Raw genomic sequence first — 18,992 nt, 5'->3', positions numbered from 1 at the left:
AGGAAATGCGCGTGTAGGGTGGACAAAGTCTGGTGTCCAGCCCATGGATTGGGTGGGTGGGGTGCGAGGGCCTCTCTGGAGGCTGGGTGAGTTCAGGAGTCTGGGATTCTTATTTATTTTTTCCCTACCGCGGAGCTGCATCCCCAGCTTTCTATTTTTTAAAATCTGAGACAGGTTTCACCAAGTTGCTGGGTCTGGCCTGGAACTTGCGATCCTCCCCACTGGATGGAATCACAGGTGCCAGGCAGGAGCAGGGGATTCTAATGTGACCCAGGCTGAGAACTCAGGTCCTCGCTGGGGCCCTGAGGGCAGGGGTGCCCCTCACGTGTGGCCCAGCTCCTACTGCTCGCAGAGCGTTGAGGTGACCGGGGATGTGCTGGGCAGATGTGTGGGTTCTTCTCATTCTGCAAAGAAGCCAAACGGCAAGATCTCACCTCTCCCCGGCTGATGGATCTGGGGCAAGCGTTGTGCCCTCTTGGAACCTCAGTTTCCCCATCTGTGAGATGGAGCAGTATGGCTGACCCTGCAGAGTGGAGGCCTGGTTGTCCCGGGTGCTTCACAAAGGTGGTGATGTTTACTGCAAGTGGCCACAGGAGTCTGCCTTCTTCAGGTCTGATGTCACTTTCATCCTTCTGCTTCCTGCCCTCTCAGCACTTGGTTTGCAGAGGGAGGGACAGATTGAGGATGAGGAAGCACACATCTGTGATTACACTTTGTCATGGGTCTGTGAAGGAGGTGACTCGGTGCAGGAGAGGGAAGCTGTATGTGCAGCTGTGGAGGTGGGAGGTGGGCCAGGCAGAAGGCACAGAAGGTGCAAAGGCCCTGAGGAAGAACAGAGCCAGGTGTTGGGAGGACTGAGAGGAGCCAACCTCCTGTGTGTGGCTTTGGGTCCTGAGTGAAGGGGACAGGAACAGTATGAAGGCTGAGATGAGGACAGAGGCCAGGTCACGCAGGGACCCCCTGGGCTGCCTACCTCCTAGCGCTCTCAGACCCCCTCATTGGCTGTATGTCCTGGGGCCTTTGAAGTTGAGAGAACACTAGTGTGGGGGGCTGGTGAAGGCCAGGCCTGGGCCCTGGCCTGGGGGCTCCCTCACCTCCCAGCTGCACCCCAGCTTTCCACCGAGTAGGCTCCAGAGCAGCTGCTGTGCTGCAGTGCTGGGCAGATCATCAGCCTCCCGTGCCCCCGTTTCTCCATCTGTGAGACAGGGATGGCAGCATCCGTGAGTCGGAGCAGAGGGCTGGGGACAGACACAGGGCATCCTGAGCGGTATGTGACTGTCCTCCTTGCGTCTTGGAGCCTGACAGCTGGGCTTGCATCCCGCCCTCTGTTGGCCAACATATTTATCACCAGACGGGGACGGAGCTGGTCTTAGGTCCCTCCTTCCACTCTGAGTGACAGAAGAGAGTAAAATCACAGCAGGGCAGATGCGCCCGTCTTGCTGACCGCCCACAGCCAGCCTTCTTAGCACCAGGTGCAGATGAATTGCTTCAATTCTCACAGCAGCTCCGAGCCCCACAATCACCCCCGTTTTGCAGACAGGGAGACTGAGGCTTGCTGGGGGGAGGACAGCACGGGTCCAAGCCTGGAGTCCTGTGCTGCCAGCCCTGGAGGCAAACAGATGGCACGGCTGGCCCCCAGAGCCCCCTGGGGGCTGCCACGGAGGAGAGGGCTTCTTAGCTGGGGCCTCCAAGGGTCAGCAGTATCCACTGTGATACCAGGTGTGTGGCAGGACCCTGGTGCTCCCTGGCAAGGTCCAGGCTCCTGAGAGGGTGGCCAGGGGCCAGGCCCTGGAGGGAAGGAGAGAGCCTTTTAAGGAAACATTTCTCTGCTTTAGGAGGAGAGAGAGTGAGACAAGCCACACTCAAGGACATGACCAAGCCAGGACTGGCCGGCCTGGGGGCTGGGGGCGGTGGGGGGCCGTGTCAGGCCCTCAGCTGAGGTGACCGCTGGGGGGACGCTCACCTCTTGCCCTGGGACCGAGGTTCTTAGAGGATGTCTTTGCCTGGGGACCAGAAAGGGGCTGGGTCAGGACCCCTGGGCCAGTTCTTCCCATGGCCTTAGAGTGGGTTTGGGAACAAGACCCTCCTGCGTGTCTGAGCCTGCCCCCGCCTCCGGAGGCACCCTCGCCCCATCCTGCTTCCCCAGGGCCTCCCCTCGGGGTGGAGGCCTGGCCTCCCTCCTGTGGGGAAGGGACCAGGCCCTTTTCCTGCCCTTGGTCCTGCAGGCAGGGTCCCACAGCAAGGCGCCGTCCTGTGTGTGGTGCCCGCTCCCCCAGGACCTGAGACCCTTGGTGACAGAGTGAGTCTGGGGAGAAGACCCTGGGGTCGGACCCATGACTCAACCCTCCTGTCCCCCATCACAGTGGGGGCTGGGGCTGTGCCTAGCAAGGACAGCAGTGTCCCCTGCGGCTGAGACCCTGTCTGGTGGGCAGGGCAGGCAGGGGGTCCTGCAGGCCATAGGCAGCCCCGGGGACCTTCTGTTCCCTCCTTGTCTCCCTCCACCCCATCCCCAGGCCTAGTTCCCTTAGGGACCTCCTCTGAAATGTCACCCATGGTTCCTGCTTAGGTGTACTGAGAGCCCCGGCTTCTGGGAACAGCGTCTCCGTCTCTCCTCATTCTCCTGGAAGTGGGGCCCTGATTGATAAGGCCCACTTCACATCTTGTCCTGGGAATCAGCCTGCCGAGGCTTAAACCCCAACCACTTTTCAGCTGTGTGACTTTGGGCAGGTTGTTTAACCTTTCTGTGCCCCACTCACATCCCTCACTGGGGATATGACAGTCTCTACTGAGTTATTGAAAGAATTCCATGAGTAAAGCATTTATATTAAAGCCTGTCACTGGGACATATTAAGTATTGATATTATTCGTGTGTGTGTGCGTGTGTGTGTGTGTGGCGGGGGCATCTGGTTCTGTCCTGGCCTACTGTTGAGTGAAAGAATCAAACATCAGGACTCAGCTGAGGCCCTTCTGCTGGAGAGTGAGCTGGCCGTCACGTGACTGGCCCAAGAACCCGGGGACGCTCACTCTGGCTCCTCCATCCCCTCAGAGCTTGGACACAGTCACCCGGGCGTCCTCGTCTGGGCTGGTGTGTGAAGTCCGGAGAGCCCTGAGGGCTGGCAACACGGGTCAGGTGGAGGGGGCCAGCCTGGTGGCCACTGCGCAGCCAGTGGCAGTGGGGACCTCACATCAGGCAGCACGGGTGGTGGCCAGGAGGGGCTGCCCTCTCTTTGGCCACTCAGGGCTCGTGTCCAGACACGCTGATGCCTGAGGGACAGCGCCCTTCTGTCCCCTGTGTGGGCCCCTTGCCTGGTGCTTGGGTCGGGAACTGGAGCCAAGGTGGAGCTCTGAGTTCCAAGAAAAATGTGTCCAGCTAGAGAGGAGGGGCAGAGGCGGTCTCTGATAAATTCCCACACAAGTGTCAGGGTGCTGGCTTGGCGGCCTGGCCTGGCGAGGGGCCGGAAGGGAGAGAGCCCTGGAGCGGGGAGCCGGCCTGCCCCTCGCCACCCTCCGGTTCCTCCACGTCTGGGGGCCCGGCTGCCAGGTCCTTCTGCGGATCAGAGGGGACGGGAGGAGATGAAATCGATGAAGACACCCGCGGCCTCTGTGGATGAGCCTGCAGGCCCCTGGCCGGCGCGCTTCCCGCACTCTGGGAAACTTGGCCGGAGTCAAGGTCCTGCGGTTCTCACTTTGGGTGAGATGCTCTGGCACTGGGGAGAATCCGAGGGGGTGACTCTTCCTTCTCTGGAGGTCTTCTCGGGGCTTTTCGACATTTTACCCGCTGCAGACAAACCGACAGAGTGCAAAGGAAAACCAACCGTAGTCCGAATCCCATGAGCCTCTATTGTTACGATGCTGGTGTGTTGGCCTCCAGCCTCCCAGGCCAGGTCTGGTATTTTGGGCGTCATTGTAATGGTGACATGCGCTCCATCAGACTTGCCATCTGCGTCCCCTCCTCCTCCCCAGGTGCCACTGCCTCAGCATCTCTCTGTGTTGCTGGTGGCCTTTTGAGGTGCCCTCCCCCAGGGAGGGATCATGTGTGCCTGTAGGGACGGGGTGTCTCACATGGAGGTGGCACATGGAGTGACCTCAGGAGGCCCGGGTCTGTGCCCATGACAGATGCTAACCTGCCGTTTCTCTGCTCTTCCCACAGGTGGCTGCCCCGTGCATTCCTCCGTCCAACCATGAACTGGTGGTGAGTGACAGCCGTGCCTTCCCCTGCCGGCCCCTCCTGCAGCTTGTGTTGGCCCCGAGTGTGCTGCAGACCGAGTGCCGGGCCGTGGTGGGAGGAGAGGGGTCAGCGTCCCTGGGCTGAGGCTGGACGGGGAGGAAGTGAGTCATGAGGTCTCTTCTGATGAGATGCAGGGCCTGCTAGGTCCAATCTCGAGACTTCAAGTCCTTGGAAAATCCCATAAAAGGGCATCTTGTACGTCTCCAGGCCTGGCCAGGTGCCTGTTGTCCCAGGGCTTGGAGGACCAGGGGGTGCCCTGGCATCCTCTTCAGTCTGCCTGTCCCGGGTCAAGTGCCCTTCAGGAGAGGCAGGGGGATGGATGAGACGATCCAGCCAGTTTCCACATCCAGGTGACCTCTGTCCCTCCCCTGAACTCCTTGGCTCCACGTTTCTGCCCTCCTGACATTTCCCCCCTCCTCCCCCGTCAGGTTTCCAGAGCAGCTGGACAGGGGCAGGCCCCGCGAGCTGCGGGCTGTGCTCAGGGACTTGCTGTCGACGGGTCCCAGCTGGACCGACTGGGGCTGTGGGCAGCGCTTCCTCCCCGCCCCTCTTAGGCCTCACAGGTCCCCCTGGAGCGCAGGGGAAGGGGTCCCCACGTGTGCCCGCGTGTCCTGGGGGCACCATGGGTACACATCTGACAGGCTGCTGCGGGGTGTCTCTGGCGATGCTGATGTTGGGGTGTCCCCGCAGCTGTAGCCATCCCGCCTACCAACGTGGCCACTTGCTCAGCCCTGACTGGGCACACAGGCCACGTGATCTCCTTTTGCACCCGCATCCACTCGCTATGTGAAGGTGGGCTGGTCCCCCTCTTTCTGTTTGGACCTTGGTTTTCCTTTCTGCCCCAGAGAAGGGGGGACCGGACCCTCCCACGGCCTCTGTGCAGACGCGTCCCTTGCCTCCCTGTTCCCTGGTGGTCCAGGGTAGTGTCGCTCTTCTCTGCCTGGCCCAGGCCCTATTTTCCTTCCCTGCAGGTCCCTCGTCCTGGCTCACTAGGGTCGGACCCCCCTGGGCCTCGGCTGCCTGGCCTTGTGCTCCAGATGGGAGGTGTTGGTCACACGGAGCCTGGCCGAGGTCATCTGGCAACAGCAGGGCTCGGGGGCCGGGTGCTGCAGGGGGTGGGCCAGAGCAGCCTGGCCTGGAACTACCAGAGACCAGCCTCTCAGGGGTCACAGACGGCCACTGGCCACCCGTGGGAGCCTGAGGGGGTGGGTGGGGAGGCAGGAACACGTGTCTCTCCTCATTCCTGCTGAACCTCCACCTTGTGGCCCAGAACAGAATGTCCTTGGCAGGTTGGGGAGGTTAGGGTCCACGGTAGGGACCACCAGGAGGAGCCAGCTGTGTGGCCACTGGGAGTCTCGTGAGTTTTGTTGATGGGAGGCAAGGTCAGGGGTCAGGACAAAGGGGAATAGGTTGGCATTCCCGCTGAGGCGAGGCTCCCGACGGGAGGGAGCTGGCCTGCCTGAGGGAGGCCCGGGGAGTCTGTGTGTCTCTGGGGTGGGCTCCACCTGTGGAGGGGGCCTCTGACCCCCAGGAGGTTGGATCAGCCACCCAGCGGTAGAGCGGTGGCGTCACCCTGCTCCTCGGCCTCCGCGCCTGGGTCAGAACCCAACTTCCCATCAGTGGTTCAGAGCCAGGGAATTCCATTTCCTCTCTCTGGATCCTGCTCCCTGCTCCCCTCGATCCCAGGTGCTTCTCCCCCATTCCCTAAGTTCAGGTGTGTGACCCTGAACCGAAAGTTCAGCTGCTCTGATCCTCAGGTTTCCTTCTTTAGAATGGGGGTTACTATAGTACCCACTGGGTGAAGAATAAAATGAGCAAAGTCACCCACTTGGCCTGTCCAGCCCTACGTGACAGGTCCCTCTTCCCTCATCTTCTTTTAGCAGTGTCTCCCTCCCTCCCTTTGCAGCCACCGGGCCGTTCTGCTGATCCTTGAACCTACCAGGCCCGATTCTGCCTCAGGGCCTTGGCACTTGCTGTTCCCTCTGTCTGGAATGCTCTTCCTGCAGATACCTGCAGGGCTCTTCATCGGGTCCTCCCTCAAAAGTCAGCCTCGTCTTTCTTCCCTGCTTTGGTTGCCCCTTAGACAAACCATCCTCTGATTCACCAGAGGTCAGTCTTTGGTTGGTTGGTTGCTGTGCCCCTGCTTTCTTGCACACAGTAGGTTCTCTACTCGTGTTTACTGGAAGGCCGGCACCCAGCCTGATGCCTGGCACAGGTTAGGTCTGCCACACCAGGAGCTGGGGCACTGTGGCTCCTGGTGACCCTGCTGCCTGCCGTCAGGGGCTGTGGAGTTCTGCCCGTGGGACCCACCTCGGGGCAGCTGTCCTTAGCTGGCGCTCTGTTGCTGTCCCCAGAGTGGGAAAGTGGCCCAGGGGAAACCAGGGAAAAGTGGCCCCCAGCACTCAGCACCTGTTTCCTCACGGCCAAGTGCTTTGAACAGGTTCACAGGAGGGAGGAAAGGGCGGGTTTGTATTTTTCCTTCCTTTTCCATTCTCTGCCTGCCCTCCGGTCTCAGCAGGGCTGCTCCGCGGCCTCCCTGCCCCCTCACAGGGTGCGTCTGTCCATCTGTTGGTCTGTCCTGTTTTCTCCCTGGCTCCCTGTGACCCCAGCTCTCCTCGGCCTTCTCTCTGGTCTTGTTTCAACCCGCCCCCCCAGGATTAGCGCCCCTCATTTCAGGACCCGCAATTTCAGCCCAGCTCCGGGCCCTGCTGGCCAAACACATTTTCCAGTCCTTGCCCAGGCTGCCAGGGCAGAGTGGCTTAATCTTCAACCCCTTGTTTTCGTCTTACTCAACAGATGTTGCCCAAGTGCCTGGGTAGAAGGGTCCTAGGGTCGGCCCCCTCCTGGGGCCCTCCGGGGGTAGGGGGCAGGATGCGCGAGGGGAGGGCTTGTTTGCCATGGACACTCCTGGTCCTTGGAAAGAGCTGAGGCAGCTCTTCTCAAGTTCTGGAAAGTAAGAGTCGGAGGAATTTCCCCGTGGCATTAGCCAATGGAGTGGCCACCAAGGTCGTCAGCTGCCAGGACCTTCTGCCCTTGCAGCCTGGCACCCAGGAGACCTGGGCGAGGGGGGCAACAGTGTGCAGGCCGCTTCCCTTGGACAGGCCAGCCCATGGCGGGGGTGCAGGATGTCCTTGTGGAATGACTTGGAGGCAGGGATGGGGAGTGGGAGGGGGAAGAGGGGGATGGGGGGCGGGGACAGTCATAGAGCAGGGCCTCCCCTTATCCAAGGTTTCATGCTCCTTGGTTTCGGTTACCCAAACTCAACTGAGAACCAAAACTATTGAATGGAAAATTCCAGAAACAAACAATTCCCACATTTTAAATTGGGTGCTCTTCTAAGTGATATGGTAGAATCACTTGATATTTGGCTCTGCCCTACCAGGGACACTAGTCATCCTTATGTCCAGTGTATCCACACTGTATAAGCTACCTGCCCGTTAGTTACTTAGTAGCCATCTTAGTTATCAGATCAACCATCATGATATTGCAGTGCTGTGCTCAGTGGCCCTTTTTTCCCCTCCAAAATGGGTCCAAAGCCCAAAAGTCGATGCTGATCATTTGAACATACAAAAGAGCAACCATAAAGTGAGTCCTTTAAGCAAAAAGGTAAAAGTTCTTCATGTACATGTAGGATTCAGTACCATTCATGGCTTCAGGCATTCACTGGGGATCTTGGAACTCTCCCCACATGTGAGGGGGTCTTTTATTACAACGACAGTGAAGTGCTAATCCTTTTGTGGACCTTTGTTGCAAGTTTTTCAAAATAAACTCTCTTAATCCTGACAATGGTACAAAGGAGGGGCTCTGGGCTTTATCCCCGATATCCGGGATGAGGAACGGAGGCTAAAGGCTGCAGACCTATTAAAAGGGAGAGTGGGATTTCCACTCAGCAGTCTGCCATCAGGGTCCACCTTCCTAACCACTAATAATGACAAACGTCACTTGTCATTTGCGTAGCACCCGCAGTTTTCAAAGTCCTTCCCATGACATGAGGTCACTGGAGACCTGGGCAGGCCCGAGCCCATCCTGGGCAGGCGGGAAGAGCATATTGTACAGTGGAGCAAACTAGGGTTCAGGAGAGGTGGGTGTCTTGTCCATGGTCACACAGCTAGCATGGCGGGGGCTGAATCGCGAGCACACCCTGGTCTGCTTTCTCCCAGGTACCCCAGAGCCTGCTCCTGATGTAAGAACCTTGTGTTACCAGGTGCTGGGCTTCTCCTGTCCCTCTTTCTAAATATCTAGCTTCTCTGTTAGCTAGTGGGCTTTGGGAGAGGGTTTGTCTGTCTATCCATCCTAATAACAAGTAACTCCAGAGCACCTACTATGTGCCAGCCAACATGCTAGGGCTGCACTGTTTTTTCCTTGCCAGAGTTGCCAGGACTTCTTTTCTAAGAAAACACCCGGGCCCTAAGATTTTAAAATGACCTCCCCAAGGTGCCCAGGGTTGGATCAGTACTCGCTGCCCCATGGAAGAACAGTGGGGTGCTGACTGCTCTTAGAGACGGCTCATGGCCTGTTGTCCATCCAGGATGGAGATGGCCGTGTTTCAACCTGGGCCAGATGCATTTCACCCCAGGGCACTGAGTGGTCATGGGTGGTCATCTTTGGGGAATCCTGGAAAATGGAGCCATGTCAAGAGAGGAGCCTGACCAGGGGATCCTCAGCGTAGGGAGGGAAGTTGAACAGCCCACCTTGTGCCTCCCCTAGGGCCAGTTATTCCAGAGCGGGGACATGGGGTGGGTGCAGAAGGCAGGTGGGCATGTGCTACGGGGCCAATGGACTTGTCCTTGGTTGTACCCTGAAGCAGAGCCTAGTAGGTTTCACTAGAAGATGTTGTGAGCAAGAGGAGATTTGGGCATAAAGCTGAGTTTCTTAACATTGAAAATGGCCCACCGGGCTGTCTAGTGTCCACTGATGGGTGGACACGGGGGGTGTGAGGCCCAGTGGGGACGCCTCCCCTTGGGGGCTGCCTATGGGGGGTCCTTAGTCTGCCTCCGGCCTTCCCTGAAGCTGGGCTGTGCAGGGCCACCGTCCCTGGAGGCCAAGGCCTCCCTGACCATGCTGACCACCTCCCCTCTGGCCACCCTGGAAGAGGCCCACGTGGGAGCCCTGCCCTTAGGGGGCCTGCGATTCATTTGGAAAGAGAGGGAGAGCTATACCGTGGACGTTCCTCGGCGCCCAACTCTGGGCCTCTGTTCAGAGGTAGCCTTGGGGTTTCGGGGAAGAGCTCTTCACTTGCGCTGCAGTGATTGGGTGGGCTGGCCTTCTGTGGCACGGCTGGTTTAAGATCTGAGCCAAAAAAAAGGCAAAAGGGAAGGAGGAGGTAGGGCATTCCAGAAGTGGTAGGTTGGAAACAGACGGGATTCTGTGGGGAAGATGGGATTGGGCAGCCTTGAGTATCATACAGGTGGCCCTGGCTGGAGCTGGGGGACAGTGAGTGCAGGAATGGCATTGGGGTGAGTGTGGCATGCATGGAGGAGGTCCACCAGACGGGGAAGTGGCCAGGTTATGCAGGAGTCCACAGCCAGGTTGGAGAACTTGAACTTGATGTACTAAGCAGTAAGGGCCATTATGGGTCCTTGAGGGGGGAAGTGGCCCAAAGCAGGGTTGGAGCTGGCCATCTGCTGCCAGCTGTGGTGGCCCCGGGGGGTTGGGGGTGGTGTAGCCACTGAAGGGCAGGGCAGGCCAGCGGAGGCTGGAGCCGATGCCCAGGGGTGCAGAGGCTTCAGACAAGAGTGACCAGGGCCTGGGAGAAGGGTGAGGGAAGCTCAGCCCTGCAGCGGGGAGTGCAGGGGAACAGCGTCCTGGGGCTGCGTGGAGAAGGGAGTGCAGAATATTCCAGCCTGGCCCTGGGCCAGGGCTGGTGGAGGTGCCCCGGGTTGCCCAGCGCCAGTCAGGATTGGGTGCTGGGCCCCTGGGGCACAGGCGGAGGTGCTGAGGACAGGAGTGGGCTTGCCCAGTCCCTCCCCCGTGGGGGTGTCGGGCATAGCTTTCCACTTAATCACGTTGGGCCTGTTCTTTTCCTCTGGTGGCCCCGGCCTGCCTGGGAGCAGACGGCCCTGCAGCAGCTCCCCGTGCCCTTCGGGTCGGCCTCCTGGCCACCCTCTGCGGCCCGCCTGCCTGTTCAGCACCGTCCCTCAGTCCCCTGCCCTTGCTGGCCCACCGCCTCCTTGGCTCCCAGTTCCTCAAGGTGGAGGGAGGTGGGGACACAGGTTTCGAGGGACAGACCTTGGCTCCCGAGGAGCTGGCCAGAAACTCAGTTGGCCAGAAGAGGATCAAAGTGCTCCTTCTCAGGCCCCGTGACAGCAAAGTGCCAGGATGCCCCCGAGGAGGAGGCACAGAGCATTAAGTGACTTCTTGTGGCGATGGCTGTTGAGAGTGGCCTTGAGAGGGCCACTGCACAGGCCCAGCCCCCGACTCGCCAGTGCCCCGTTACTGCCCTCCAGCCCCCTCTCTTGTGAGCCTGGAACAACTTTCTCTGGGTCCTGGTCTGAGCGCCCCGTCCCCCCCCCCCCCGCCCAGCCTGCCCACTGGCCTGGGCTCCTTCCCTCCTGGTGGGCAGTGCCGGGTGACCTCACAGTTCATCCCCATGGCAGTAGATGTGATGTCACGGGGTCTTTTTGGGCCCCCCCACAAAACTGCTTGGATTCCAGGCCTCCCAAGGGACAAGAGTAAGGAGAGCTGGCGGGGGGGGGGGGGGGCGGGCGTGAGGAATTCTGGACGGAATGTTCCTCTGGAGGCTGAGTCCGCATTCTGCGTCCCCCACCCCCACCCCTGGACTCAGGCTTGGGCACCGCCCCCCATGCCCCAGCCTTTTCCTTCCTCCAAAACAGCTTCCCACAAATGCATTTTTTCCCAGCCCACCCTCTCTGCAGGCCACCACGGGTCCTGCTGCAGGAACCCCTAGGCAGTCACCTCAGCAGTCCCCGCCTGCCATCTCGTCACTTAGGCCCCTCTGGGTCCGCACAGTGGAGGAGGGGTGGAGCATGATGGAGAGGGCGCCTGTGTCTTTTTTTGGGAAAAAAAAAATGAGGGAAGGATGTTGAGCTTCCCTTATGGACCCCGAGGTTCCCAACCCTCCAATTCAGGATGTGCTCTCTGTTGTCTGATCTCACTCCCTCCTGCTGCAGCCCGTTTCCTCCTCTTCCTATAGAAGGAGGGAGAAGAAGTCTCTTCCCAGGGAGGCCCTGAGACCCGGGAGTGCTGCCGCTGGTCTCTTCTAGCTGAAGAGAGAGAGTTTGTTCCCCAGAGAAGGGCAGCTGGCGAGAGTGAGAGGGACGGAGGAAGATTAGCACCAGCAAGGGGAGGGGCAGCACCGGTGGTCTGTGAAGAGCAAGGGTCAAACGCCAGCTCTCCTTGGTGACTGTGTGGCCTTGGGCAAGTGGCTGAGTCTCTGGGACCCTCGGTTTCCTCCTCTGTAAAATGGGATACTGCTGACCTCCCAGGGAGACTAGGAGAATTGCTGGTCAGGGGAGCCAGGGGCGGACGCGGTGTCCAGGGCTTCTTCAGCACTGGATGAGGAGGTGTTATCTTGCTTTAACTTTGTCTCATCTCTAGACCCGGCCAGGACTGGGGGAGGGAGGGGAGGCACCTCAGGTGCAGGATCTGAGGAGGCATGGCTCCCGGGATTGGGCGGACGTGCTGGCCAGACCCGAGAGGGATGCCTCCTTAAATGTCGTGCCTGAGTCGTCGTCACCCAGGCCCACCTTGCTCCAGTCTCCCTGTTTGGAGACCCTAGAGTGGGTGGTCCACGGAGAGGAGGGACTGGCTTCTAGCACCAGTTCCATACCTGCCACCTGCCCCCACGGTGGATTCTGAGTCGGCCGGCTGGAGTCAGGGGTGCTTTTGGACGGTCCTGTGGGGCTGGGAGTCACTTGGGGAAGACTGGGGTCCTTAAGTTGCAGGTTTGGTCCCAGGAGTGGGTGGGGTGTGGTCAGAGGGAGGGCGCTCTCCCTCTCTGGTCTCCATCTGCGTCTGCCCCCTACAGCCGAGCTCGCGGGGCCCAGTCTGTGGGTTGACTGGGGACTCGGGGTCAGCGGCAGTGCCAGGAGCTTGGCAGGGTGCTCCGCCAACCTGGGAGTCAGCCCCGGCTCTGCCATGCACCTCACCACATGACATCTGTGGGTCGTCCCTCTCGGCATCTCATCCCAGTTGTGGAGCGGAGGAGGGAGGGGATGAGGTCTCAAGACCCTCTGATGTGGCGTGAGAGATGTCCTGTGTGTGCGTGTGCGGCAGGTGTAGAAACTAAGCAAGGGTGGAGGTCCAAGGTCGTGGGCAGCCAAAAACTACACAAAGGTGGAAATTAAGGATCCCTAGGGTGCCAGTTGCGTGGCCAGTGAAGGGTCAGCATGGTGGTGAGGGCTCTCTGCGTGCCAGGCACTGTTCTAGGCTCTGGGAGTGGTAGGGAAGTGGCTTATATTTTAGTGAGAGGGTGACAGGGGCTCTCTGCAGCCATCTGAACTCTGGGGCTGTTGCTCAGCTCAGGCGACCACAGCTCTGGGTGGCTGATAGCTACCCAGTGGCCCCTGTCTCCCTGCAGGGCCCAGGATGTGGTCTAGAGGGAGACTGGTGGCCCTGGGACTGGCAGGGCGGGAACAGAGGGACAGACTTCAACCCCGGGAGCTTGTGCCGGGGGCTGGGTGTGCTCTCGCTATGGGACAGCTCTGGTGTTTAGGTCAGGAGGGGCTCTTGGAAATTTTTAGCTTCTCAGAAAGCATGCCTCCGAAAGATGTGGAAGGCATCTGATCTCTGGCAAGTGTCACCCTGTGGCCGGCCTCCAGCTGGCAAGGGGAAGGGTGGGGACAGAGGGGCTGGTGCTCGGATGATGGCTGGCAGGAAGAGAAAGCTGCTCTTTCTTTGCTGAGGCCTGCGGTTTCTCCTATTGACTCTGCCCCCCTCCTGTCTGCCCCCTGCCACACTCGGGAGCGCTGGCAGGAGGGTCCGGATGGCTTTGGGGTCTGTGGGGTGGCCCCAAGGCTGAGAGGATAAACAGTAGCCATGGCCAACATGCACGGAGAGTCCCTTGCCCCAGGCTCTATGAGCCTAACCCTTTGGTCACCACAGAAGAACCCTAGACAGCCAGTAGGGGCAGAGTGACCCTCTCAGGGTACCAGCTAGTTAGCAGCAGGGGACCTGGGTGTGGCCCAGGTGGGCTGCAGGCTGCTGGGGTTTCTCAGAGTCACCCAGGAACCTGGTGCAAATGGTGATTCCCGGTCCCTCCGTGGATGTGACTGGCGGGGACCCTCTGGGGGAGCCGGACCTCGTGGGTCAGCAGCCCCTGGGCAGGCTTAAGTTTGAGACTCGGGCTCACACCCTGCTGAGACCTGGGCCTCTTAGGACTTCTGACTCAGGGGAGGGAGTGGAGGGGCTCTTCCGGGACCGGAGGGGCCTAGGGCAGGCACTTGGGTTCCTTCCGCAGCCCACCCGCGTCCTTTCTACAGAGGCAAGGTAGCCGAGCGGTCAGCAAGGGCTGTGGAGCTGGGAGCTCGGGCCTCGCCTCTCGCCTCTCATCCCGTCCTGTGTTGACTCTGCCCGTGGAACATTCTGGGGTCTGCCTTCCAAGAGCCTCCCACTCCAGGGGACCAGAGCTGCTCAGAGAGGAAGCAGTCTGGCCATCCTGGTGGACGTGAGGCCTCCACATGAGCATGACAGAGCCCTGGAGAGCAGAGAGGGCCAGCGGGCTGAGGACTCCCCAGGGCAGGCTGACCCCTCGTGGAAGGGTGGGTGGGATGGGTTTTTGCAGGAGGCACAACCTGCCCAGCCTGAGCAGGTGGCTCCGAGAGCTCCGGCTGCTGCCCAGCCTGGGCAGGGAGCCCTGGGGATTTGCGGGTGGCCTCATATATGTCCTGCCCAGGGCTCCAGGGCTCAGGAGTGGGGATGTGGGGAGGTGAGTGGTTGGGATTAGGGCTGAGCTGGGAGGGGCAGAAGGTGGCATCTTTATGTCTCCTCTAGAGCCATCCTCGGGCTTCAGGTGGGGACCCCTGAGAGTGGGGGTGGGGCGTGGCTCACGTGTGCACTGTGTCCCTGGATCCTGTCTCCTTCGCCTCCCACGCTGCCCTGGCCTTAGACTGCTCAGGAAGCCTCAGCCCCGTCTCCAGGCAGGGCAGGTAGATGCTTCCAGAAGGAGCATGGCTCCCTCCAGCTCAGCCTGCTTTCCCTCTCCCTGCCCCTCTCCGCCCACGGCTCCTCCCCTATCCCCAGCCTTCAGAAGTTCTTGGGTCCATTCCCCTGTGGTCACGAACAGTCATCCCTCCAGTCTTGGGAATGGGTCTGGGGACAGCTATTTCCTGTTCTGAGACACACAGATCATCCCATCTGTCTGGGTGCCTCGTTGCCATGGCTTGTCTCCTCCCCTGCATTCGAGCTCCGTCCTGCCTGAGTCAAGGGCCCACCGCCCCTTCACTGGGCTGGAGAGGGAGCCCTGGACACTGTGGTCAGGAGGTGGGCCTGGGACAGCAGTTCTCCTTCCTGCTGTGGGGCCCCACTTTTCAGGATGCTTTTGTGGGAAGCTCTTCTGTTGGTTTGGGCAGAGGAAGGATAGCTGCAGGGTGACCAGTCCGCGGGTGTTTATGGGGACCGCTGCACACCAAGGGTGGTCTCTGGCACAAGGGAGTCTTCAACTGAGTTGGTAAAAATGTTGCTTTGAATCTATTTTGGTTGATGATAGAATAAGAATCAGGAAACGATTGTTGGGAAAACAAGGCAGATCATCCCACAGTGAGATCATTACCCACTCCGGACCCAGGAAGTGGCCCAGATGGCCAGGCAGGGTGGAGTTCAGATCTCCCTACTCGGGTGGACTGGGAGGGCTTCCTGGAGGAGGAAACTCTCTCCAGAGGAAAAGAGGGGAAGTCATCCCACCAGGCAAGACCCAGATGTGGGACCAGGCAAGGAGGGTCCGGGTCTGGTGGAGCTCACTGGAGAAATAGGACCCAGGCAGGTTTCTGTCCCAGGCTACTGTGACTTCATGCAAAGGGCACAAAGTGTGAGCCTGAGATGGGGGTTCAAATCCTGTTGTTCCCTTTAGAGCTGCTGCTTTGGGGACACTCTGAATTTCTCATCTGTAAAGTGGGCCTGACCGATCACCATGGTCCCTCTCTGTCTGGAATCTTGTTGTAAATAAATAGTGCAGGTGAAAATGCCCGGCTGTTAGGAGCAAGACCACTGTACAGTTGTTCCTTGTTGCATTTTGAGGGGACAGTGGCCGTGTGGGTCAGAGGCCAGCACTGGACACCTGGCGAGGGTCCTTGCTGAAGGCCTGTAGAACTGGTGGTTTCGGCCAGCTCCGAGGGCCCCCGGTGAATAAAGAGGATTCTGATACTAAGAGGATCGACTCCATTTTCCAAATGTTGCCTCCCAAGCCTGGGGATAGCAGGTCCCTGTTGCAGCCACCAGCCCTGGGGACAGTATGCCTGAGGCCTCACACTGTTCTCTGCCTTTGTCCACAGCCCATCACCACTGAGAGTGCCCTAAAGAATGTAATGGACACAGTAAGTGACAGCAGGCTGGCTGGGTACCACCTGGGCAAGACGCAGAGGCTGGGGAGCGCCGGGGGATGTGGCTGGGACATCCTGCTGGGGTAGATTTGGTGTTCTTGGGGAAACTGGCCGGGATGCTGGTGACCCTGGTGACCCTGGGAGGTGAGCAGGGGGAGGGGGAGGGGCAGCTGGGAGGAAGGGTTAAATGCGGGCTTCTGTATTAACTATGCAGAGTGTGGGGAAGCTCTTTCCCAACAGAGCTTTCCGACTTAGCAGACAGACACCCTCAGGGCCCAGCGGGAGAGGAAGGGGGGGGGCTCTGCAGCGGAGAAACTGAGGCGAGCCCCTGAGAGGGGTCTCCTGGCAGTGGCCAGCATGAAACTCCAGGTTTGGATTGGAGAACTTGAGATCCAATCCCGACTGTGCCGAGGTTCTAATTGTGTGCAGGGCGTGAACGCTGCCTCAGTTTTCTTTTCTGCAAAATGGGAATCAGCATCTCCAGCAGGAGTGTCCTGGGATGGAAATGGGCGGGTTCGGCCAGCTCCTCGGTGAACAGAGACCACACAAGTTTCCGGGGCCCTTCTGCCAAACCCCTCACCCCCGGCACCCCAGCAGGGGTGGCCGAGATGCCGTCTCTGACTGCCGTCCTTCTGTCTACAGGGAGAAGGAGCCTCCCGGGGTGGAAATTCACGGAAAAGTCTGGAAGAAGAGGTGAGTGTGGGAGGGAGAGGAGGGGGCCCTGGCTCCCTGGGGTGATGGGTGGGAGGTGGACGAGGGCTCAGACCTGTCTTGCCATGTGGGTCTGACGCTCTTTCTAGGGACATGCCTGTGGGCTGGCGAGTGAGAGCAGTGTGGAAGGACGGGGCATGGGCAGAGGCACGGCGGGAGGGACCGGGCTGAGCAGAGGGCATGGCAGAGTCCCCCGTGGGGCTGGAAGTGGGGCTTGCGGGTCCCCTGGGCTCTTTCTGCTCTGCATTTTGGTGAGAGGACAGAGGCCAGTTCCCTACGTGGAAGGACCCCCGAGAAGGGCGCGGGGCTCTCCAGGAGCCTGCTCTGAGCTGGGTTTATCTCCATGCCCTCGGGGCAGACCCCACCAAGGGGCTTCTCCTGTCCTCCCTGCCCCTCTGACAACGGGCCCCAGGGCTGGCCTCCCCAGCCAGCCTCACCGCCCGCTCCGTGGAGGAACAGGGAGTGGTTTTGGCGGTTGGCACAGGGGGAGCTGTTGATGGCATGAGGCCCTATCATCTGACAGCTGCCTGACCCACGGTGGGGAGGGTGCTGGAGGGAGGTGCTGGGGGAGGTGGGGGAGGCAGCTCCTGCAGGCGGCCACACTCCTGCGGTGAGCCCACGGCCACTGCCACGCTGCCCTGGGGCTGCCTGCGTGCCCAGATATACGGAGTGGAGTTACCCAGAGGCTGCACGGGGCCCCCAGGAGGAGCAGCAGCATGCCTCTTAAGTCGGGGGCGAAGGCTGTGTTCAAGGTGTGTGTGCGAGCTGCCACTGTGGAGGCGTGTATGGGGAGGGGCTTCTGTCCAGGTTTGTCATGTTCCTGGGTTGGAGGGTCGGGGGAGATTAGTATGTTGTCCTGTGGAGAGTGAATTAGCTTTAGGTAGCCAGAGCATATACTATGTGCTCAATAAACGTGAGCCATTCTGACAACTGCTATTTGGATTAGGGGGAAGGGTGGGCTGGGTGTTTCAGATCCTCCCTACGCCCCTCTCTAGAGGCTGACCCTATTTTATAGATGAGGAGACAGAGGCGTGGGCCAGTCTGTGAGTGCCATTCCATCCCTTTGTGAATTGTCACTTGGATCTGGTGTCATCCAAGACTCCTGTCCCTTGGCCGGGGGACAGGGTCATAGCCAGTGAACCAAACCATGAAGCTTGGGCACATTTGGAAGCCTAGAGCTGCTGCCCTCTACTTCGATTCTGGGCCAGACAGAGCCTATAAATGACAGCTGCAGCAAGAGAGAGAGGTTAGACGTCATGAAGAACTGTTGACTACAAAGTTGTATTTGACCTTGGTGCCTATGGGACCCTTTAGGAAGATGGAAGGCCTTTTATTTTTGTAGGAGAACGATTTGTTGATCTGGGAAGAAGGTGTGTGTGTGAGTTTGTGTGTTGGGAGGGTCAGGGTGTCGTCTGGTTTGGAGACAGAAGGGCACCGTGAGTCTAGCTGGTCTGGTTGAAGGAGTGTGTGGAAGGTGAGCAGCCTTCCACAGGGGGCAGCCCCGAAGATGGCCCGCAGCTTGCTGGGGAGGAAGGACGCTTGGCTCCTGACTCCCGTGGCCACCCTTTCTGACCATTGAGGTGGCCCCCTGGCCAGCCGCGGGCTCTGCTGCTGTCCTCGGGCGAGGAGCGCGCCCGGCGGGCTGCTGTGTTAATGCGTCTGTTGTGGAGCTGTCCCCGCCTCTGGCCAGCGGCCCAGGACCAGCACCGGGAACGGCTGCCCCCTCACCCCTCCAGAGCTGGTGCGCGGCGCAGTGTGTGGACGGTGCGGTGCCCTGTGTCGCACTTTGTTTTGGAAAAATCCAGGCTAGTGAGCAGGAAGGAGAGAGGAAGGGATGTGGCTGCAGGGGGCTGGCGTGGAAGTGTGGCCACAGCGCCCAGAGGAGTCGCTGGAATGGGGACAGGCCCTAAGTCGGTGGTCACCAGTCTCTGCTGCCTGGCACGACCCCTCCACCCCCCTGCTCCTTACAGACCCTCCTCTCCACCCCTGGGGACTCGGGGTCAGTAAACAGTTTTTGTTTTGGTCTCGAGGTGTGGTGTATGGGCTGTGGACCTCTCGGAAGGCAGACTCTTCCCACAGCCCCACCCGAGGCTGGGCTTCCCGCCCTGGCTATGTAGCAGGGAAGAGGCAGCAAATAAAGGGGTCTCCAGGGTCGTTGACCTTGAGTCACCCAGGAGTGTCTGAATGAGAACAGACTCCGCCTGCAGTGAGGACCAAGGCAAAAAAAAAAAAAAAAAAAAGTTGACAGAGTCTGTAGCAGGAAGGATGAGGGCTAGATACCAGGAGGAACTTCCTGATCATGAGGAAAATAAGACACTGTCTGGGGAAGGCTGTGGAACCTCCTTTCATGGTGCTCTTTTGGCAAAGGAGAGACTGTTTTGGAGATGAGTGTACGCGAGGGTTCTGTTGGGAGCCTAAGGAGTTGGATCAAAAGTTCTATTATTGGTCTGTGTCTTGGGAGGAGCTAGGAAGAAGTTCAAAGATACGCGAGTTAAGGACTTTGAGATCCCCAGAGAGGAAAAGAATAGGATCCCAGGCAGGGGGGGGGGACTTATTGT

The 18,992-nt window shown here is 59.6% G+C and overlaps 1 protein-coding gene across 7 annotated transcripts in view; it reads left to right on the top strand.

The window, feature by feature from the left end:
• The window catches only part of Tns1 (tensin 1), a 179,403-nt gene that overhangs the window by 72,023 nt on the left and 88,388 nt on the right, over window positions 1–18,992 (top strand). For all 7 annotated transcript variants that reach the window (XM_077803528.1, XM_077803525.1, XM_077803527.1 and 4 more), the window contains 3 exons: window positions 4,151–4,192; window positions 15,676–15,717; window positions 16,366–16,416. In XM_077803528.1, the coding sequence (XP_077659654.1) occupies window positions 4,151–4,192; window positions 15,676–15,717; window positions 16,366–16,416 (135 nt within the window). The remainder of the gene's footprint in view (window positions 1–4,150; window positions 4,193–15,675; window positions 15,718–16,365; window positions 16,417–18,992) is intronic.

Source organism: Urocitellus parryii, chromosome 1 (assembly GCF_045843805.1).
Source record: "Urocitellus parryii isolate mUroPar1 chromosome 1, mUroPar1.hap1, whole genome shotgun sequence".
Taxonomy (NCBI): Eukaryota; Metazoa; Chordata; class Mammalia; order Rodentia; family Sciuridae; genus Urocitellus; species Urocitellus parryii.
The sequence above is the reverse complement of the archived record's forward strand: the minus strand, read 5'-3'. Positions and strand labels throughout refer to the sequence as shown.